We start from the raw sequence: 22,691 nt of genomic DNA, 5'->3' as shown, positions 1-22,691 counted from the left end.
GGATCGCCCAACTCAAGTGGCACATGGTTGTTCGAGGCATTAACCACCTACTCCATGCTCGGCACCATGCCAGGGATGGGCCTATCCAGTCCCTGCCCTCGAATCTGTCACCACCTCACTGAGGATGTGCAGCTGACATGTAAGAGGAAACCTCAAAGGCTGGCCCACAGGCTCGGCTCCCTCCCTCTGTGGGCATGCGGAGAAGGCCTAAGTGGACTGCTGAGGACACAGGACATGGTTTAGGGAGGCAAAAGGGCAAGGCTGTCCAACGCTGTCCAGAGAACAGAGAGGGAAGGGGCCTGAGCCTGGACGCCCACACTGTCCCGGGCACGGTTGGCCCCCTGCGCCTGCAGCTCTTGCATTGGTGGGGGACAGGACGTGCCAGCAGGGAGGCCAGCTGAGAGGCCGTGGGGCCTGGCATCCCCATAGGAAGCTTAGCAGAAGTCGAGGCCGTCCACCTAGGCTCCTCTGACAAATCTGCCTCATGCTGGGGCCAGGAAAGGGGAGAGATCTGGGTCACATTTTGGCCTCTGGGCACAGGCTGGGTCGAGGTGACATTCACAGCAAAGTGAAGGTGTGTGTCTAATTCTTCAGACAGTAAAACTAGAGACAGGCACAAATAAAGTTTAAAATAAACCTCCCACCACCCGAGTGCCAGGAACGCTTCAACCAGAAAAATAAAGACAAATGCACATGCCAGAATAACCAAAAGGTGAGGCGAGGTGATGCTTGTGGAAGGGCCAGCACCAGCTCCCAAGCTTGTGTGTGACTCTGGGCCGGTCACCTTCTCTTTGGAACCCTCTCTCTATAATGGGGGGTCACTGTAGGTCATTCCTGTCGTGATGTTCTGTGAACTGACAGACACCACCAGGGTCAACTTGGCCCTCACCGAAAAGATGGGGGTGGCCAGGGAGGGAGTGGGTAGAATGCCATCGAGCTTCCCCTCCTTCCCCTCCTTCCCCTCCTCAAGCGGAAGTGGCCTGGAGCAGGGCTGAAAGTGCACGCCAGTCCCCAGCCCCACCCCACAGAGACAAAAAACAGAGAGCACTAGGCTAGAGTCAGTTCTGGGCTCCATCCAGTTTGGCTTCTTCCTAGCTGTGTGTCCCTGGGCAGTTGGTTTAACCTCTCTGAACTTATTTCCTTAACCTACTTACTTGTGGAGTCATAGTAACTGGAGAAGACTGAGATCAGAGATAGAAACGTGCTCTGCAAATGCAACCACAAGAATGCCTGGGAAGTGGACCACCGTTACCATTTCCGGTTTGCTGCATTTTAAGTGTATCCTGCCCATGGTCCACTACTTCACTGTCGACTTGTACTCAGCAGGCAGGAAGAGACGTTTCACCCATGTGCCATGGGCAAGGCTCTGCCCAGGCCCCAGGCTCCAGCAGCCAGTCCCCACCCACAGTCTGTTGGTGCCTGCGGTGTAAGAAGTGGGCTTTGGCTGGGCGTCTGCCAAGAGTTTTTAAGTAAAGAGGCCTCGGGGCAGGGTCGGGGGCGGATCAGCCTCCTCCCTGACCTTGCTGTCCAAACTCCCCCGTCTACACCACCTTCCGCGGAGCAGCTAACACACATGCTTGGGGGCCAGGTAGATTCATCAGCCTCGCTGAGAAAACCCTCAAGTTAGTTCTGCAGGATAAAACCAAAACTCTTCTCAGGTCTTCCCATGGCACTCTTCCAACACTCCCCATCTTTTACACAACCCCTCCTCCAGCCAGAGTGTCCCCTGAGTATCCTGCCCTGCCCCTCACGGGCTCCACCCCACCACTCTGTGCTTACCCCAGTGGTCAGGCCTGCCCTCTCCCTGGGCGTGGCACCAGTCCCTGTATTAGACTCTGTCTTTATCATACACGTGCCACAGGTCTGGAGACCCATGGGGACCCGTGGGGACTAGAGCAGGGCTCAGTCCGCCACTCCATTCCCCTCCAGTACCTGGCACAGCCCCACAGGCTGTGCGTTTGTGGAAGGACCGTGTGAAGGGGGAGCCTGCGTGAGCATCACACACCAGGGCAGTGGGCAGACAACCCAGGTGAAAGGCAGGTCCGCCATTGCTGCCTCTGCTCTCTGGAGGCCCAGGGAGAGCCCAGGAAGACTTCTGGGCCACAGAAACCTAGCTGAATGGCCTCCGGGCTGTCAATGCAGACACCAATGAGGAGAATCGGCAAGAAAGATGGACTCTCCAGCACCCCCAGTATGCCCACGTTGGGGTGGCTTACCTGGTGGGATCTTGCAGACAGTGGCCGGATGCCAGCCGTAGCGCTGGTTACAGTTGGGAGACTGGACAAAGATAGCACTGTCGCTGAGGCACTCCGCGAAGACCTCCCCTCCGATGTAGTAGAGCCGCACACCTCTCCCTAGAGACGTGGGGAGACGGGATCAGGTGCCTCTGCCCACACACAGCGGCCCCAGAGTCAGCAGAGACTGGCCAATGGGACAGGGCTGCAGTGGCTGCCCCAAGGGACTCTGCAAGCTCCCCTGACAATGGAACCCAAAGCCCAACCTGAAACCAAGTAGGGAAATGAGAGGCAACGCTGGATTTCTAAAGCAGGGAGGCGGAGAGAAGAGCCCACGATGACCTCAGTGATAGCCTCTGCAACTGGCTAGCCATGGGCCTCAGTCACACTAACCTGGGGGCTGAGCTCCTCTAGAAAACGGGTAGGGACACCACTCTCAGCAGCTGCTGTGACACACAGCAAGTGCCTGGTGAGTGACAGCTGCTGCCCCGCCTCCAACCACACCACCACTCTGGTCCCTCCTGGCCCCAAGATTCAGAGGGCCACTCGTGAACCTGCCAGGCTCCTGAGGCAGCAGGCCCTCTGGGAGCCCGCTGCTGCAGGACGGTGGGGTGCTACCCCTCCCCGCGTGTTTCGAAGGAGACTGCAGGTTCACATCATTTACTTTTCCTTCGTCTCTTAAATCCACTCCAGATGGACAGAAATTATTTTTAAATTGCTTCTGCAATTCCAGCAGTTAGATAAACACTCAGACAATGAGCTCTCTGCTCCGCCAGGGGATGTTCCCTTCTGCACGGGAAAGTCTGTTCCACTCCTGAGCAGGAGGCCCAGAGGGCTGGAAACGGGGCCAGATTTTCCAGGCCCAGTGGTACGTGGGTGGAAACCAGGCTACCAACCCGTGTACCCATGCCTGCCTCCAATCCCGCTACTCCCGTTTCTTCTCATCTTGGTCATACAGGACTTGGTGCTGCGGGCTCGGAGTCCACAGACAAGGCAAGAGCAGGAGGCAGAGATGGCCTGCAAGCTTTTCTCTGGATTACAGGATCCTCTTTTCAAATCAATCTGTGAGAGCTCAGGAAGAGCCAGCAGGAGCAGCGGTGCCCTGGGACAGGTGGGGACAATGACCCCATCCAGATCCTGAATCTGTCCCTAGAGCCTCTTGGCCAACCCTTAGGGCTCCAGGATGATGTCTGAGAATGTCCCACCACATCATCTCTGCAGCCCTTCTAGGGGGCAGTGGTCTGTGACCCTGGAGGGTAAAATCATGACTGTCCTTAGAACTGAGAACACTGGCTGCGTCTTCCCTAAACCCACGATGCTCCTCTCCTGGGTGCTGGGATGCAGCACGTTAGTTGTATTTGAGTTGTGGACATTTCTCGTCTTTCTACCTTTTCCAAGTTGTCTAGAACACTTTCATATGCAATTAACAAAAGAACCCTCCGCCAGTAATGACCACCTACTTATCTATCAATACTTGGAGGGTATATTTACTAAAAGATTTTTACACGTTACCTTCCCCATAGACCTCCCTCCCTCCATCCCTTACACCATGGGTTTTCCTCCTTGGCTTCCAAGTTTTCAGAGCTTATCTGCACCTCCAGGAAGACTGAACTCTACCTGTCTGGCCCCTAAATCGAGCAAGAGGATCTGGGGGCCAGGGTGAGGAAGTGAGTCCCATCCCCACATCCCAGCAGGAGGCCGAGCACAGCAAAGGGGAGGCGTGCAGAGGCTGCTCTGGGCCAGAGGTGGGGACTGCGTGGCCACCCCATTACCGATGTGTCTCCGCGTGAGCTCCACTGCAGCGTTCCTGTTGACATTGGACAGCAGGCCTAGGCAGAAGCGCTCCGAGTTGGAGGGGTCAGTGAAGCCGTCCACCGTCATGGAGGGCTGCGAGGCGTGGAATGTCTCCCCAACACGCTGGTTCAGCTCGTAGTAGGAGATGGAGCACCAGAAGGCTGGCTCGCAGTAGGTGACTGGCTGCAGGTCTGCAGAGATGGCAGCCTTGGGTCAGGGCCTCGGGCCCCATGCCCCCAGGCCACCTGGTGATTCGGGGTGTATCTTTATGTGAGCTGTTGCCCATGAGCATCCTGAGCATCCACCCTGAGCGTGAGGCCCCAGAGTCCATCCCTCTCCCTTGCCTTAGCCCTTTGGCTCTGAGAGGAGGAGCGAGTCGGCTGGCCGTGCCCAGGCCCCAACCCTGGCCTGAGAACCCCGCCTGCAGCATGCCTGGTAACTTCTGGGGTCCTCTACTCAACAGACCTTGGAAGCTGCCAAGCCCTAGAGAAAAATCAGAAGGTGTGCTACCCACAGGGAAGGGCCTGGGTGACCCCAGCCAACATGCCAGCAGAGAGGCCCTGATCTGCAGGAGTCCAGGTGCATGATCCCTCCTGTGGGTGGGGGAAAAGGAGGTGCACGGCCCTGACAGCCCTGCACAGCACACACCCAGAAGGAGGGTCAGAACACCCCGGGCTGGGCCTCTCACCTCAGTACCACTGACACTTGGGGCCAGGCTGTTTGGAGGAAGGGGGCTCCACAAGTCATAGGGTGTTCAGCACCCTGCTGGCCCTACCCTTGAGATGTCGGCGTCATGCATCCACCTCACCCTCCCAAGGGCTGCCAATAAAAAAGTGTCCCCAGGCACTGCCAGATGTCATATGGGGGCGAAATTGCCCTGGATGCTTGGCCAGGTCATGGAGCAGCGCTGGCCCTCCCTCTGAACTTCAGCTCCCACCGTGCCCTGTCTGGGTGCAGAAGCCTGTTTACCACCAGGGCCGTGAGTGGGTGTGCTGGGCCAGCTCACACGGCAGGCACGCAGCAGGCACTCAGCGTGTGCTATCAGTAACTTCCCAACCTCCACCCTGGAGGGGCAAAGCATCCTTGACTGTCTCTTCCAGGCAGGGAGCAAGGAAGATGAGGTGAAGGTGGAGGTCTAAGCTGCCTGATGCGGAAGGAAGAATGACCGGGCAGGGCAGCTGTGGCCTGTGCCCTGGCTCCCGAGGTCGGGCTAAGCCACGTCAGCTACATCCGGCTCTGGCTTTGCTGGATGCTTCAGCATTCCAGTGAGATAAGCACCATTCTAAACACTGTGGTCACTCAAATGTAAGCTATGTTGCTTTGGAAACTTCAAAAAGAAAAGAAATCCAAGTACAATCCAAGTATTCAAAGTGGTCAGGCAACACATCAGGGCTTCTGGCTGCCACTGCCCAGGTGCAGGCTCTGCTGACTTTGCTGTGCGAACTTGGGGATGTGGCCACCCTCTCCAGCCTCAGTTTCCTAGACTGTACAATAAGTTTACCAGAAGACAGCCAAAGCAAACTACTTAGGTCACTATGCTTCTGGCGTGGGTCAACCTGAATAGGCAGCTTTGGCTGATCTGGGCCAACCCTGGCTTGCTCCGCAACATGGAGAACAGAATACAGGCCTCACCTCCAAGTCCTAAAGTCCTGCCCACAATTCCCTGGGCCTGGTACAGGTAAAAGAGATCAAGCTATGCTCCCAGGAACAGTGACAGCCAGAAAGAGCAGACAGCCCAGCCCCTCAGAACATGGTATGAAACCAGGCTCTAGGAAGAGCTTTGAGGAGTCCAAGCCCAAGGGGCCCTCCAAGCAGGTCTGAGCCCATCAGGTTGCTGAAACACTCTGGACACAGCATGACACATCATTAGGAAGATGATGGCTTGGGGAAGTGGTGTCATTAGACCAGTGTCAAAGTTTTGAGGGTTGTCATTTCAGAGAGAGCCATTTGGAGGAGCAGTCCTCTGCTCAGGAGCAGGACAGAGCCAGAGCCGCAGCTCTGCCACACGCTTTTCTCTACAAACAACTGAAAGATGCCCCTGCCCTCCATCCCCCTCCCCCATCAGCCTTTAGCTGCTTCCGGAAAGCAACTCTGCAGGAGGAACCACAGACCCAAAAGTATGGCCACCACCTCTGGGTTCTTCCTTCAATGGAATTTTCTTTTTTTAACTATATATTGTACTTATTTCTTTTCCACCAAAGGCTTTATCCACATCATGGTAAGTACAAGAGAAATAGTCAGGACTCTGTAAAGGAGAAAGCTGACTGGTATAACCACGAAGTTAGAGGCACTAAAAGAACACTAGGCTCTGGGCATCCTAGAAGCCAAATTGAAAAGAGAACATAACATGTTATATGGCTCTGGTTGCAAAAGCACGATGCTTTCTAGTTCCAAGGGAGAAATAAAACTTGTCCGGCATGAAATCTTAGAAGTAATCTCTTAGGGGTCGGTGGCAATCCCTCTCCCATACCAAACAAGCCAGCAGGCCCTGGTTTCAAGAGTTTCTCAGTAGATACAGAAGCAGCTCTACATAAAAGATGCTTCTGGGAAGATGATGAGGGGGTTAGGTGACATGTCCCATGGAGGGCGATTTTGCTTCTCCAGGCCAAGGACCTGCACACCTACAATGGCCAAAGAAAGCACGTGCCGAGGCCTTGCCTTCAAGCAGCCCTGCACACAGCCAGACTGCCGAGTCTGTGCTAATCTCTCTTGCCAGAGCAGAGGTGTCGGAGACGCAGGACCCTCCAGCTCCAGCCTCCGTGCCCCACCCCCACTGTGGAGTGTCAGCCAGACTTCTCGGGTAGCATGGGGCACGACACTTAATTCTCAGCTGGCCCCCTGCCAGCCTAACGCGTTGGCTGGCTTCAGTTTTGAGCCTTGTTCCAAGCTGGCATAGACTTTCTGTTTTGTTTAAGGAAAAGAAAACAGAATAAAACCCAGAAGGCAACACTTGAATTAAGGGATGCCTATTAAAAACATGTGCAAGAGATTCAAATCCGGTAAAGGAAAGGGTGGGGGAGGGGCAAAGGGGACGTTAATGCTCTACTACAGGGGAAAGCAGTGAATGGGCAATGACCAGGACAGCTGGCACCACAGGGTTTGAGGTAAAAACGAGTGGACTGGCCATGTCTGGGCCTCCTCACCTGCAGAAGACAGCTCTGCCTCCATCTGGGAGATTCCATGCTCCAACCCACATCCCTTTCTGCTGCCGTCTCCACCTCTGCTGTTCCCTCTACCTGGGCTGCACGTCCCCTTCATCTGCATGGACCTGACCTATAAGGCCCAGCATGTGACTGAAACAGTCCCTCCATGTGGAATGGCCCTCGTGTCCCAGCCTCCTGGGTACTGAGACAGTTGCACAGAGGGTTAGCACTCTGCAGGCCCAGGCCCACTGTGTCTCCAACATCCAGGGCGGCAATTCTGACCTCTCTCCAAGGACTAAAGCAACAACCTAGTTGTGTACAGAAAGAACCCCATGTTCTTAGACCCTACAACCCAACTCACTACAACCAGGAATAGTGGTAAAGTCTAAGAGCCCAACCCGGCGAGGATGAGGGTACAGCCAGCAGATGACTTCCTGCCATCATGAGGCCTGCATGGGACTTTGCGAGCTCTGGGAAGACTGGAGCCAGAGACAGCCTTAAGAAAACGGTTTGTGCAGCAGCATAAGGACACCTGGCATCAGGTCACTGTGACCTGGACCCCTGTCCTCTCCCCAGGGCTGGTGGCCTTCCACTTTCCAGCAGCCCTGCCACCTATCCCTGCCTCCATCTCCTGGCAGAGGAAGGCTCACTCTGCCCGAGGCACTCTGGGAAACCATCACCTCCTTAAACTCCAGCTCAACCTCTGCCCATGGCCCTCCCTGGGACCTCCTTTTCCTCAGTCAAGCCGCTCCCTAAATGTCTCACTTTAAAGCAGGGAACAACTTACTCACCCGGCAGGACCCAGCGTGTTACCTTTCTCCTTTCCCTCTGTCTCTGTTTGCCCCAATCCTACCGACCAAAATGCTCAGAAAACTCCAGGTGACTCACCAACCATAACACGTACTCAGAGCAACATCACCTGCTCGTGTCCTTTTCCCTGCAATACAAAGCTCCTGGGCTCCAGATGCCCAGGGGGCTCCTCCTCCAGTCACCAGGCCACTGCTCCTTGCCAGGAGTGGCTTTACTATGGCAGGACACTTGGTCTGCCCCAGACCTCAGCCTCAGGGCCCATGCTGGGAACGGGGAGGAAATCAAAGAAGCCACGCGTCCTACACTTTCATCCTTATAGTTGTAATAATTTCTTTAGAAGACATACTAAGATGTCTCGCCTTGTTCTAGAAGACTCACCTGTCTCCAACCTACGTTTGGGGACCCACTGGCCATGTGCCTCCACCTCCCCACCTTGGATCTGCTCTTCAAATCTCTGCTGCCCGACTCTGTTCCCCCTTCTCCCGCAAACAGCTCCCACACAGGCTGCCCTGATGTTGGAACGGAGGCCTCTTCTCACACCTCATTTTGCATCTCTGCAGAAGCCTCCCGCTGCCGCCATCCTTCAGGGCCTCCCTCCCCTCTACCTGCTGTGGCCCTGTCCTCCCCCTGCCCTCAGGCTTCCCGGCAGGGCAGTCTCTGGCTCTCCTTCCTGCCTCAGCAGGTCTCCCTCTCCTCCGGCTTCATCCACTTCCGCATCAGCTGCACCCCCAGTGTTGGTGAAGCGGGACCTACAGGATGGGAGTGGGCTGAGGAGAGCAGCACGGGACAGCAGGCCTTCCTGGGGCTTCTCAGTGTCGCACGCCAGTGCTCAGGAGAGGCTCAGGACAGGCTGTTGCATTCAGTCATAAAACCCCTCCTGTGGGATCCCCCGTGGCAGCAAAGGCTAGGATGTGTTAATGGTTTCCAACTCCGCACCCCAGGCGAGCCTCCTGCCCGACGTCCCAGCTGTTCCAGACCCCGATAAGCACAGGCAACTCACCACCATCTTCACCCAGACCCACTGCACCTCCTGCCTGGGGAGGAGAGCCAACGCGCCCTGTGGATCCAGGCTCAAGACTGGCTCCCAGATGCCCTCCCTGCCCGGCCGCACCTCCCTGAGGCCTGCATCCACCCAGCTGCCTCACAGCAGCGGCTGCCACTGGGACTTTGTTTCTGTGTTTCCTCCAGGAATCCCCCAGCAGCTGCGCTCTAGGCAGTGGAACTGCCATCCCATAAACCCTCTCACCGTTTGGAGCCCAACACCAACTTTACTCTGCAGGCACAGGGGAAGGGGGCATTATAAGCCCTTTCAGCCTCATCCCTCCCCAGTCCCCCAGTGTGCCACCAAGCATAGTGCCAGCCATCCTTGGGCACACCCTGCACTTCCATCTCAACATCCTTCCCCCTTTTGGCCTCACAGTAGCCGCCGGTCCTTCAAGTTCCTGCTCACATGTGTCACAGGTCTCGAATGGTCCTAGCCCATCCAGTTTTTCTCCTGGCACACACAGTCCTCTCCCTCTGCACTTGCCCCCTTGGCACCCGGCCCAAGGCATCACAGGTGGACATGGATTCCAGGCCACCCCAGCAGACTGTGAATTCCTGAGGGTCTCCCTGACTCTGGACCCCAGCATCAGTGCACAGTACGCACTCAGCAAATGACAAGGACACACCTGGACAGACTTCCCCACAAAAGCCCTCATGTCCTCCTCTGAACACTCCCAGGACTTTCATCTGCACCGACCTCTTGCTTTATAATTAATTATGATCCCATTTTTCAATCCCAATAAGGCCACTGACCTTGACAGCAGGGTCTGCAAATACCCCTCTGGTCCCCCCACCTGGACAGGCACATGGTGACCAGAAGGAGGTACTGGGGAATGAATGGGGAAGACAGGCAAGCTGGCGGGGCTCCAGCCGGGGGAGCCACAGCCTATCTGTCTGTCCCTTCTGGAACCTTGCTCTCTGAGTGAGGCAGGTGGGGACAGCTGGTCCAATTGGCCCAGCAAGACAGGGTCCTGCTGCCGTGGAGCACATGCTATGGCTCAAGAAGGCCTGAGCTAAAGCCAGCTTCTCCATTTACAGTTGTGTGATCTGGGATGAATGAGTTCACCTGTCTATTCCTGGGTATCCTAATTTATAAAATTAAAAACAGACTATACCTTGCAGAGTTGTACGAAGCACTTTAATGATGAACAGGAAATCTCAGGAAATGCCAGCCATTATCATCACCCTCACCTCACCCCTTCCTGCTGTGGTGCCGTGAGTCCGTGAGATCCTCAGGTAGGTTCCGAATGGGAAAGCGGAGAGGAGGCTGGGCCTGCCAGGACCAGTGTCTCCCACTGGTCCTGCTCCTGACTCGCTGGCTGACTCGTCCCGATTCAGACCTTCCTGGCAGATGTGTAACTAGGCCAGTGTGAGTGGCCTCCACGCTCCACAGGCCAACTCAGGGATGTTCTTGCCTTTGTCAGAAATGACCTAAGAGTCATCCACTCTCAGATAAGCACATGAGGGAGGGGCGCCTTGTACCCAGGATCCAAGCTGGACTCACCCCTTACCCAGACCCCACGATCTAAGGGTGGTCCCAGCTAACTCCCACTGGGGAGAGCTTACTGAACTGCCAAGCTGGGCAGTGGCTGCCACCAAGCCACCCTGTGACCTCTATGGTTTCAAAGCCAAACGTTGACCCCAAAGTCTGTTGACTAAATGTGCTGCCTTTAGTAGGGTGAAAATAAATCTAAATCAGCCCATCTCAAAAGCAGAAAACCAGAGCCGAGTATGCAGTCATGGCCTTTAATTTCTCAAGTGTTTTACCATGGCTTCGAGCCCCCAAGTTTGTTTTTAAGAACTTGGTCCTTTCCTATCAGAAATGTGACCTTCCCTCTGCAAAACCCAGTGCTCACAGTGAGACTTTAAACAGATCCCCCAAAGCCACATGCCACTCTGCCCATGTGGTAGCTGTTTAAAGTGCTCCCAAGCACCTCCCAATATTCTAAATGATGAATTTTATCTGACACTCTCGGTCAAGTCTGGAAACAAACGGGCCCCAAAGCCAGTCCATTCCACTCTGATTTACCACATGTGGACATTAACCATTGCTGTTCCTGAGCCGCAAAGTAAGTTCCAGCAATAAAGCCCCAAACAAAACCAAAATAACATTTTCTAACATTACCAGCCCAGAAGACCAGAAACCCCCTCAATAAAAATGACACAGACGTTTTCTTTGTTTTGAGCCCTTCAGTAGGCTTCATGCTGAAGCCACAAGAACTCCAAAAGCTGTCCCACCCTAGAGAACTGAAGGACGCTCCCAGGGCTGGCAGAGTGACCCTCGGAAACACTAAGCCAGAAACCTAACAACTCAGAGGCGCCAGGGACATGAGGGGCCGGATGCTCTGAAACACGGTGAAACACCACAGAGTGGTAAACTAGGCCTCTAAATATGGAGACGTGTTTACACAATAACAGAAGAGATGGAGAAAGCAAATGCACACGATCCCAGTGACAAGGTGCGAGTACATACTGGATCCTCAGACAGCTGGGTGGTGGGGTTACCAGCACAATGCTGCCCCTTATATGATGCTGTTTTAATAAAATGTTAAATTATAGCAAGATGAATTACTCAGATAAAATCCAAATGCGTGTATCTAAAGCAAGTCCATGAAAGCGCTGGGGGTGTGGGGGTGTGGGGAGTCTGCACAGCCGCCATGGCTTTGCACCAAACCACATATATGTGGTTGGCTAACCACGGACCCTCGTCTCCTGGGCCTAAGGTCTGGGGGATTTTCATTCACTCACGTCTGACCACCGCTCAGGTGAAATACAACCCCAGCACATGGTTGCCTTTCTTGCCACCACTGTCTCAGGTTTCCCTGTTCTGGGGTGACGCAAGTCACTATAACCCGAAACCTGATAGGCTGGGCTGGGCAGATGGAGGGGCAAGGGGGCTGGATGCCTCACCTTCAGTGCAGCAGCCAGAAGGGGTTCCAGGCGTGGGGCAGAGATACTTACCCAGGTTATTGTGTGCTGGGGACATCGGATTCGGGGACAGATTTGGAGAACCTGCAAGGTGAGACACAGTGATCAGACTATAAAAGATCCTGTCGGGGGAGCTCCAAGTTCCAGGAGGAGACCTAACCTCAAGCCCTGGCCCATCCTTCCCTCCATGGGCCCCAGTGGATTGATGGGTGATGATCTCAGAGCCTCCTCCACACCAGGGGTCTTAGGATCCCAACCAGAGCTCCAGCACTGGCGTCTCAAGTAGGGTAGGGGGCACCTTCTCCTTCAGCGTACATGACCTCCCTGTGGACTATGCCTCCAGGAACATAAGGAGAGCCTCGAAGCCCCTGCCCACAGCGCCGGGGGTGGAAGGCCGGCCTCCCACCCCAGGTGACACAGGCATTCCCAGGTCACTCTCAGTCGGCCATGCTCAGGTACCTGGAAATACCAATCTTTGGAAACTGACACATCTGCCTCAGAAATCCTGCAACTTGGCAACTAGACCGACATTTTGTGCTAGACAATTCCACCCCATTCATACTCAGATTTTCTCTCCACCCCAAGCCCCCAGAAAGAAGTGTCAGCCTCCAAAGAAAGCCAGTCGCTGCCCCTCCACAGAGCACCCTTCTGCTTGTCCCCTTTGCGCTACCATTGGAGTCATTGGTTTCTCAGTATCCCTGGGGGCAGATTTCCACCCCCCTGAAACTACCAGGCCTTGCGGCTGGCCCTGCACCTGGCCTCAAGCTGCCCCTGAGGGTCTTTTATTTCAACCCAAAGAGCTGTAACCTCCCTGAGGGCAAAGGATGAGCCACAGAGTTCTCCTTCTCCGGGTGGCACTTAATCCAAATGGAGACATGGAACAAATTACTGGAAGATCAACATTTCAAAGTCAGTCAAGGGGTTTGGAAACACGACTATGTGCCAGCCATGTGACGTGGGCAAAGTCCTTTAACCTTTCTGAGTCTTCATGTTCCCCTGGTGTGAAGTGGGGATATCATCATCTACTGGGTGACATGCAACCTTCGAGATCAGACATATCAAAATGCTTATGCCAAGGCTGGGGATATAGCTCAGTTGGTAGAGTGCTTGCCTTGCAAGCACAAGGTCCTGAGTTCAATCCCTAGCACTGCAAACAAACAAACAAACAAAATGCTTATGCCATGATCGACACACTGTAAGCACTCAATAAACTTTCATTCCCAATTTGTGGGGGCCTGAATCATGAAGACCCAGGGAGGCTGTGGGAACTTCTCATTGCTCTGAAAGTTGTGCGTGCTGGTGAGGGGGACACGGGGTGAACAGGTAACTCAGTGGCCTGAAACACTGCCACGCCTCACCTGGCAGGAAGTCAAGCCCTGAGCAACTGAACTGGGACCCCAATGCACAACTCTGAGGAAGAACAGAAGATAAACAGGAGCCCTGTACCCCACCCCCACACGGGCTGGCTGGGGTCCACAAAAACTAGCGAACCCTTTAGATACATCAGCACAGAGTCCTGTGGGCAGAGGAGAGAGTAAAAAGAAGGAACACAGAAACAGGGTAGAAGGGAAGAAACCAGAGTGCGGAGGCCGTAGATACTCTGCCTTCCCGTCTATAGACCCTCCCCTGTGGGCTGGGTCTGTCTGTAGGAGTCATCATTCTTCAGATAGGGAGAGGAGCAGAGAGGGAGGAGAGAACGCAGTGACAAGGAATCGAGTAGCTGGAGAGAGACTGCTTCGCTGGCTGCCTTCCCATGCCAGCCTTTAATAGCTGCAAGCCTGCAGCGGTCATTTGGCACCGAATGCAGGAAGGGCTTCAGTGCATTCCAGCTGGGTCCACACTGCGAGCCACTCACCCAGGTGGGTGTGTTTCAGGGGCTGTGCTCAACCCCTAAGTGCCATGACACCCAGGCTGGATTTCAGCAACGACGTTTATGAAGCATTTGTGAGCCTATTTCATTCTTTGGGGAATTGCACAATCTCTTCTGGGCTGTGTGCGAGGGCAGGTGGCTCCGCCGTGTCTAGCAGCTCTGTGTGCACAAGGCATGCCCGCTGTCCTCGGAATGGAACATCTGCTCGGCTCCCTCCTCCTCGCCCAGCCACACACAACGCAGCACACACGTTCTATGTGGCAGCTGGGGTTCAGTTCAAGAAGCTGCTGGTTTGGAGCCAATTTGGTCCCATAACAAATGACGTGGGAAACATCTGGAGATGTGGCAGGAGAGAACCAGGCTGGATCCCTCCTGGTAGGAGCACCGCGATCACATTTGACCATCATAAAAAATAGCAGCTTCTGCGGCCATTCGCAAAGATCTTTTCTCGGCTCAGGCTGCTTCTACTTGCTTCTCACCTGAACTGTTCCAAGTGTCTAAGCCCAACTTCCACCCTGCTGCCAGCAGCATCTCACTGAGGCACAGACCTGCGTCAGGCCTTCAGTGAACAAGTGCTCTGTCTGGCTGGAAGATCTGCACACTTGAAGCCCATATGACAGGCACTCCTGTCTTCCCCTCTGGACAGAGCATACCAGCCCTACTGAGCAACCTGAGATGGACATCCCTGGGCTCAGGCCACACTGAGCTCTCTCTATCCCCAAAATACACCAGCCTCTCCAGCCCAGGCCCCCAACAAGTCTGCCTAGCACACCCTTTGCCCACCCTGACGGCTTGACTAACGCCTGTGTATCATCAAGGCTCAACTTAGGAAAAAAGTCTACAATGCGAGGTACACTTCCTTCCCTGGTCAGGTTAAGTGGCCTATTTTGTGGCCCTGCTGCCATGCGGTATCTTCCGTCTGGGCATAAGTGAGCCAGTGCAATAAAGCTGACCAACTTCTCCGTCTCCCATGATGTGCAAGCCCAGCATTTGCCACATGGTGTTTACTCTATAAACACTGGTGGAGATGAAAGGAGGGAGCGAAGGTGGTGGGGAGGGAGGAAGAGAGGACAGGCCACTCCGCTGGGCCTAAAGCACACCCACGCCTGACTGACCTGCGTCCATGCTGTGGTTCATCTGGTGGTCACTGGTCTCTCCATCTTCACTCAGGTAGCCAGGGGGCGGGGTCTCTGGAATCAGAAGGCAGGTGGCCCATTAAATGGTGTGCATGGCTTGGCCCTGGTACACAGGTTGCAAACACATCATGCATTCACACTGCCACCCAGGATGGGGTGCTGGAGTAACGCAGCCTAGGAGTGAAGGGGCCAGCTCCTGGGTTCTGCCGTGCTCCGCCCACCCACTTCCAGCTCCCCACCTGGACCAGACACAGCACGCGGACCCGACTCCCAAGTCTGAAATGCCTGTTCCTAGAGCTGCTGCCAGACTAACTTCTGCCTGTCCTTCAAGGTCAGGTTAACCCCACGCCCTTTGGGGAGGCTTCTGGACTTGCCTTAGCCTCCCCCATCTCTGCCCTCTGGAGAGCTGTGCCCTCGAGCCCGCCCCTTGGCCCCTGCATCTTCCCCAGGGTGGATCCACTGTTCTTGTCCTTATTTGTTGTCTCTAGGGATGTGGCTTAGCGTCCCAGCGAGGCTACAGTTCAACAGTGGCAGAGACTGTGCTCCATTTCTCTGAAACACCTCCAGATCCTGACTTAGCCTCCGAGGTCTGCCATCCTAGCGAGGAGATCACTTACCCCCTGAGACCAGCGCTACCTGCAAGGATCTGAAAGGGCTGGAAAATGGGCCTCCCGCTCTGACCCAAGCACACAGGCCCAGGCCACGCTCAGCCAGTGAGCTAAGCCAGAGTGAGAGCCACGTCCAAATCAGACTGCTCTAAAAGGAACGCAGCTGGATTTCTGCCCCGCAAGCAAAAGTCTCTGTGACTGGCCCAAGTGTGGCCAAGTACAACTCCCCTGGACGCCAAGAGTGCTGGTGATTCACACATTATTTGCATGTAAATGAGGGGCTTCTCAAAACATTTGCATTCTTTGACAGTACAGCCCATTTCTCCCAGCAGAGTAAAGACTCCAGTTCCACCTCGTCCCATCCAGGCTCTCACCTTCCCAGGCCTGAAGCCCAGGCTCCTCACAGGGCCCTGGGCTCACCCACCACTCTGCAGTCCCCAGCCCGTCAGGGTGCTGCCTGCACGCCAGCCCTGGCCTGCGGACCTCCGCGAGGGCGGCGAGAAACACAGTGCTGCTATTTCCGCTTCCAAAATAAATGACTGCACTGAGGCTGGGCGGAAGGGTCACGCCGCCCCTCCGTGCCAAGAAAAGCATCATTAGCCAGTGGGGAGCTAAGGCCACGGGTCCTCTCCCAGCGGGGACACGGGTCTGAGTCAGGGGCCCGAGGGCCTGCCTTGTGCACAGAGAGAGGAGGACAGGGAGTCGGGGGGACAAAGAACAGGGCTGGGGCCATCCTGCCTCCTGGACCAGCCTGCCCACACCCCGTGCGTACCTGGAATATTGCTCTGGGGCTCGATGCCGGCGGGGAAGTTGGTGTTCTCAGGGATGGAATGGCTGTAGTCATCCAGCGGGGGGAACTCGGCCGGGATCTCTGTGTGCCGTGGCACCAACACAGGAGGTAGAACTGTCCGGAGGAGACAGAGCACGGCCACTCAGCGCCCAGGCAGGGCTGGCACCAAAGCCCCAAGCTCCCAGGCACACGGCAGACCTTCCCTGGGGAGGAGGAGGCCAAGACCCAGCACAGCTGCTGGCCAGCCCGAGGGGGCATACCTGGCGTCTCCACCCTCTGGTAATGGTAGGGGTTCACGCAGACCTCGTCCTTCTTCATGTTGAAGGCGAATTCACACAGCTCCATGGCCCGCAGCTCGTGGTGGCTGTGCAGGTCGGGCCATCGCCACAGGCGGCAGTAGATGACATGGGGGAGCCCCTTCCGATGGGACACCTGCAGCCGGCCATCCAAGGACCTGCCAGCACGGGGAGGGGCAGCGAGAGACAGCAGAGTGGGTCTGGCTGGCCTTCTCCAGAGCCCAGCCCCCTTCAGCTCCAGCCCATGTTGGCAGACACTCAGCAAGACGCCCCTCCCTGCCTTCCTCTCGGCCCAGAAGTCCAGGAGATCAGAGCAGCACTAACAGTTAGTGCTGGAAGGGATCCCAGAAGAAGCAGGCGGCCCACCAAGGAAGCGCAGGGCTGCCCACAGCCAGCAGAGCTAGCCTTGTTCCCCAGGGCCAGGGTGAGCTCTCAGGGGAGCAGGGTTCCTCTTAGAAAAGATACACTTGAAGCCTGCTCTGGAAAGGTCACTCATCTGGCCCTGCTGGAGACTAGGGGAGCAAGTAAGAGGGCTGGGCCCAAGACTAGGCCCAGGTGGCAGGCAGAGCCAGCTCCGGGGGCCTGGGCTCTGTGATAAGGGTTCTGTCTTTTTGTTAAACGCAGCTAAGTAGCCTCAAAGATGCTCAAGTGGGCTATGGAAGTCGGGGGAGGTCTTGTGATAATTCTGGCTGCGCATGACCAACTGGATGGGGTTGGAGGTTGGAGTAGGGAGCTTAGAGTAGAAGGGGGTGTTCTTCTTAAGGCACCCTTCCTCAAGAAGGTCATCATAGGACCCCACATTTAGGGCCACGATTTTTCTAATAGTCGGGCAAGGCTGTGACAAGTATGAGCTGTCCCCTTAGAACAGAGGATACCCCTCAGTCTGAATAAACAGAATCTATAAGCACTCTGTGAAGGAAGGGCTAGCCAGATGCAACCGGAGGCCCTACAACAGAGGGAACCAATCGAAGTCTAAGCCGTTGGCCTGGGAATGGCAAGGGACAGGCAAAGGTCAGCACTGGGCAAACCAGGAGCTGCTGACTAAGGGCATCTGGAGGCATCTGGAAGGATGTAATTACCTCCCTCCCGTGGGGCCCTGGACCAAGGAACCCCTACAGCTGAAAACAGTAATTACCAGGAAGAACAAGAGAGGACAACCTGAGACTCGCCCCTAAGGCACAGCAGGAAGATTGCCAGGTGTGGAGTCAGAAGGCCTGGGGTCAAGATATATTTCCACTCTCCCTGCTGGAGGACTCTGGGCAAGGCATAATGTTTCTGGGGCCCTCAGTTGCCTCATCTGCAAAATGGGGATGTTCTCCACTCCCACTCCCTCAAAGAAGCTTGGTGTCCATTTACAGGTGCTCTGCAAAGCACCATCGAGTGACCACTCTACATCCCAGGAGCCTCTCTCCACCTTGCTCTGGACAAGGGGACTGACTGAGAAAGAAAGGGAGAGTGGGAAGTGGTGAGTGGGGATGGAGAATTAGTCAGCTGTCCTCACTCTTGTGCAAAGCCACCGAATGCCCACAGATTAAGGAAGTGGCCACATTTGCTCTTCAGGATTTGACAAAAGCCCCCACAAAGGGCCAGCTGTATGTTGAAGTCACCTCTGCAGAGAGTGCCCTTGGAAAGGAGCTCAGGCCAGCAGCAGAGAAGATTGGGGCTGGGAGGGAGGCCCTACCAGGGTGCTGGAAGGAGGTGCCCCCCTTGCTTTAAAAATAATGATATGATTATTCTGATGATAATTAAATTTTTAGAAAGCCAGACAGGGAGCTATGGTAACCAAGGCAGTGTGGTAAGTGGTATGGAGATGGACAAACACACCAGTGGAACATGACGGAGTCCACAAACGGCCACACATACATGACAAGTGACTTCCTAAAGAGTGATTTCCACCGAGATAACTTAGGGAAGAAAGGATGGTTATTTCAACAAATAGTGCTAAAAGAAGTGGCTATCCACGCGTGAGAAGAACGAACGTCAACCCACACCTTGCACTTACCCAAAAAGTAATGGAAGTGTGCCACAGCGTAAAGCTGAAAACTACACAACTTTGAGGAGAAAAATCTTTGGGACAGACAGAGATTTCCAATACTGCACCCAACGCACAATCCATCAAAAGGAAGCAGATGTTGGATTTCATCAAAATTTAAGCCTCTTATCTTTGAAAGACACTGTACTGTTAAGAGAATAAAAAAGATGGGCAACGAACTGGGAGAAAATATTTGCAAAGCAAGTTCTGATCAAGTACCCGTTTCCAGAATGAAGAACCCCAAAAACTCAAATCAATTTCTGAAATAAGAGGCAAATGATTTAAAAAGATGCTGTACGAAAAAGATAGCAAAATACGTACATGAAAAGATGTTCTGTATCATTAATCATCAGAGAAGTGCAAATTAAAACTGCATTGAGATACCACACAATTATCAGAGTACCCAAAATTTAAAGCATTGTTTATGCCACCTGTTGGTGAGGATGTGGAGCAGCCAGAACCCCAGAACCTCAAAGGTGGGATACCAGAGATGGTTACTGGGGAAAACAGTTCAGGAGTCAAAATGTAAACATACCAGAGGATCCACCTACTCCTAAGCATTCACCCAAGAGAACTGAAAGCATCGGTCCAAAGATTTGCATCTGAGTCAACACTGATATATCTAAACAAAGAAATACCACTCAGTAATTTAAAAAGAATGGTTGAGGGGCTGGGGCTGTAGCTCAGTGGTAGAGTGCTTGCCTAGCACCTGTGAGGCATTGGGATGGATCCTCAGCACCAACTAAACACAGATAAAGAAAGATACTATGTCCATCTACAACTAAAAATTAAAATAAAAAGAACCGTTGATACATGCGACATTATGAATAGATCCAAAACTGATTGTGTTGAGTAAAAGAAGCCAGGCATGATCCTATTTATGTAAAATAATAGAGTAATTTAAAATAAAGTAAAAATACAAACTATTTTTGACAGAAAGCAGATTGGCAGTTGCCCGGACTGGGGAGGGGGCCTGTACAGGGAAGGGAGGGAGGGAGGACCAAGGCCACCAGGAGACTTTGGGGGGTAAAGGGTTAGTTATCTTGACTGTAGTGGTGGTTTTACAGGTTTATACATGTCAAATTATCAAATTGTGTGTGTGTATGTATGTGTGTGTGTATGTGTATTTTTTTTTTTTTTTTTTTTTTTCCAGGGATTAAACCCAGGGTGCTTAACCACTGAGCCACATCCCCAGCCCTTTTTTTGTGTTTTATTTAGAGACAGGGTCTCACTAAGTTGCTTAGGGCCTCGCTAAGTTGCCGAGGCTGGCTTTGAACTCATGATCCTCCTGCCCCAGCAGACCCAGCCTCCTCAGTGACTCGGATTACAGGCATGCGCCACTGTGCCTGGTTCAAATTGTATACTTTAAATATGTGCAGTTCATTCATTTGTAAATTACATCATGATTTCTTTAAAAAGGCAAGGGCCACACCTGGGTTTAAATAAATAAATACAGACTCTGTGCTCGCTATCTACACGAAGCTGAGCAAATCACTTGGTGTCTCAATCTTAGTATTTCATCTGAAAAGAAGCCCCTTCACTAGACTGTTGGGAAGGCTAAGCAATGCTCTTTGCAGAAAGCACTAAAGCCCTTGGCAGGTGCCGACCATAATACACAGCAGCAACTGCCTCATGACTGTTGCGTAACTATTGCTGCCTCATTACTACGATGGTGCCTGGCAAAGTAAGGTATACAGTAGGTGCTCAAAGACACCTCCCCACTTTGGCCATCTGAGTGCACAACTAGGAGGGTCATGAAGAAGCCTCCCTTCCCTGTCCTTATCTGGCATCGCCCCACCACCATGCTATGTGGTTAATAAGGTCCTGCCTCACGGACCCCCTGGACATCCAAGAGGCAAAGCTCAAATCCCAGGGCTACATAGCAATCTGCACCAGGGGTGCCTCTCTGGCTTCCAGGCTGGGTCCCGATGGTAGGGACACAGGCACAATTTTATTCTGCCACTCATAAGCACATGACCACCAGTATGACTTGGCGGGATTCTTTTAGAAATCATCGGGTCTGTGCCCCTGCTTCTGAGCCATAAAACTCAAACTCACAACAGGAAGGGCATCTCGTTCACGTCTTTTGCATCAATAACAACCCCTTTTGGTTTAGTCTGGCTGCCCAGGTTCCAGAACCCTGGTGCTATTCCTTCTTCCTCCCTGTCCCACTCAAAATATACACCAATGCTTAGCAAGATAATAATAGTGAATTGGGAATTCCAGCTGCTGGATTTAATACAGCTGATGTGTCTGGAATACACCCTCCCAAGTCTTACAGGGCACCAGGCCCACTAAATAAATCCAATAAATGAGTCTTAATTCTGAGCTAATGTTACCATAAACATGCTTAGTTGCAGAAAAGGGTCTATTTCTGACCCACTCTTCTCTCGGAGCCAGCCCTTCTTCGCAGCCCAAGATCTGTTGCTGGAACTAAGAGTACAGCCCCAGCGTGCTCTTCCCACACCCAGTGGCTTCCTAATGAGAGACCCCCAAAGTCTTTCTCCAGCAACTCCCACAAGCTTTTCTGACAGAAGGTTTTAATCTTTAAATATATTCTTCACTAGCCAAACAATTTCCTGTGGCAGGAAATTAGGTTTCCTCCCATTGGCTCCAAGTGGGTCCCGTAAAGTGTCCCAAAATGGTGGTGGAGCCACAGCCAAGGACGTGGACATGCCAGAGCACAAGGCCCACAGTGAAGGTGCAGCCCACCAGAGTGCTCCCCAGGGCAAGAGGAAGGGCCGCGGCCAAACACCATTTCTGTCCTGAGTGCTGGTAATCAGTCCCCAACCCCATCTGGAGGACGGGATTGGGGCTCAGAGTCAGGGCAGAGCATAAAAGTTCCAGAAATACATCAAGAGCTGTTCGGCACAAACTATGTGCCAGGCACTGCCACCATGTGAAAATACAAAACAGCCACCCCAGAGAACCCCATCCTGCCTGCCCAACTCACAGAACTGAAGAGGCCCTCCAAGGTCCAGAACTCGCCCAGGGCAAAATCAGATTCAAACCCAGACTAGTGCTAAAAAATGGGGGAAGGAGGTGGGTGGGATGAAAAGAGCTTTCTGTGGTCACATACCACATTGCTACAGGGAAACTGACTCCTTGTCAAGTATCAGGTAGTTATTGAACACCTACCACAGCCCAGGCATGGTGCCACTGACTTGAGCCAAACGGGTGATAAAAAGTAAAGGGGTCAACACTAGCATCTTTCCAATGAAACCTATTTTAATATACACACACACCTTCTCTCAATACTAAGCTTTCTGGCCTCTTAAACATAAGCTTTTAGCCAGGTACAATGGTGCACACCTATAATCCAAGCAACTCTGGAGGCTGAGGCAGGAGGATCTCAAGTTCAAAGACAGCCTCAGCAACTAAGCAAGACCCTATCTCAAAATAAAAAGGGTTGGGAATGTAGCTCAGTGGTAGAGTGCCTCTGTCAATCACCAGTACTGCCAAGAGAGGCGGGGGGGGGGGGGGGGACGGGGGGAGAGTGAGAGTGAGAGAGAGAGAGAAAGAGAGAGAGAAGCTTTCTTTTTTCCTTGCCTATTGAATGGAAATAACAGCAACTATGGTAGAGATCACTACCACCATATGCTGGGCACTTGATGACTGGATCAGTCACCCCTCTCTGCATCCACGCCCTCTGGCCTGTGGCTCTGCTGCTCTTCCTACCCCAGCCTTTGACTTTCAGTTCAGCTACTGACTTGTTTTCCAGGGGAATGTGAGCAGGACAGTCTACCCCCGTGGCTTCTTGCCCTCTGCAGCATGGGCTCCCCATGCAGCTGCTGCCCTGTGGCCTGGGCCTACTATGAATGCACACAGAGCATACCTAAGCCAAACCTGGGCAAGGAGCCAAGCCCAGTGAGCTGCAGAAGCAAGAGTAAGCACAATCATTGTTTTAAGCTGCTGGGTTTTGTGTGGCTTGTTACACAACACTACCTGACTAATACACTGACTCCACCACGAGTCTTCCCAATAAACTTGACACTCATCATCTTCA

The 22,691-nt window shown here is 53.6% G+C and overlaps 1 protein-coding gene across 4 annotated transcripts in view; it reads right to left on the bottom strand.

The window, feature by feature from the left end:
* The window catches only part of SMAD3 (SMAD family member 3), a 108,210-nt gene that overhangs the window by 7,237 nt on the left and 78,282 nt on the right, over nucleotides 1-22,691 (bottom strand). For 2 of the 4 annotated variants that reach the window (XM_079129573.1, XM_079129576.1), the window contains 6 exons: nucleotides 16,618-16,811; nucleotides 16,340-16,471; nucleotides 14,939-15,013; nucleotides 11,987-12,037; nucleotides 4,007-4,219; nucleotides 2,217-2,354 (listed from right to left, as the gene is read on the bottom strand). In XM_079129573.1, the coding sequence (XP_078985699.1) occupies nucleotides 2,217-2,354; nucleotides 4,007-4,219; nucleotides 11,987-12,037; nucleotides 14,939-15,013; nucleotides 16,340-16,471; nucleotides 16,618-16,811 (803 nt within the window). Of the gene's footprint in view, nucleotides 1-2,216; nucleotides 2,355-4,006; nucleotides 4,220-11,986; nucleotides 12,038-14,938; nucleotides 15,014-15,576; nucleotides 15,741-16,339; nucleotides 16,472-16,617; nucleotides 16,812-22,691 lie in introns of those variants that run through there. The other 2 variants (XM_079129574.1, XM_079129575.1) reach the window with 2 other exon arrangements.

The sequence above is a fragment of the Sciurus vulgaris genome, assembly GCF_902686455.1.
Source record: "Sciurus vulgaris genome assembly, chromosome: 2".
In the NCBI taxonomy this organism is placed as follows: domain Eukaryota; kingdom Metazoa; phylum Chordata; class Mammalia; order Rodentia; family Sciuridae; genus Sciurus; species Sciurus vulgaris.
This window is presented reverse-complemented; position numbering and strand designations above follow the sequence as displayed.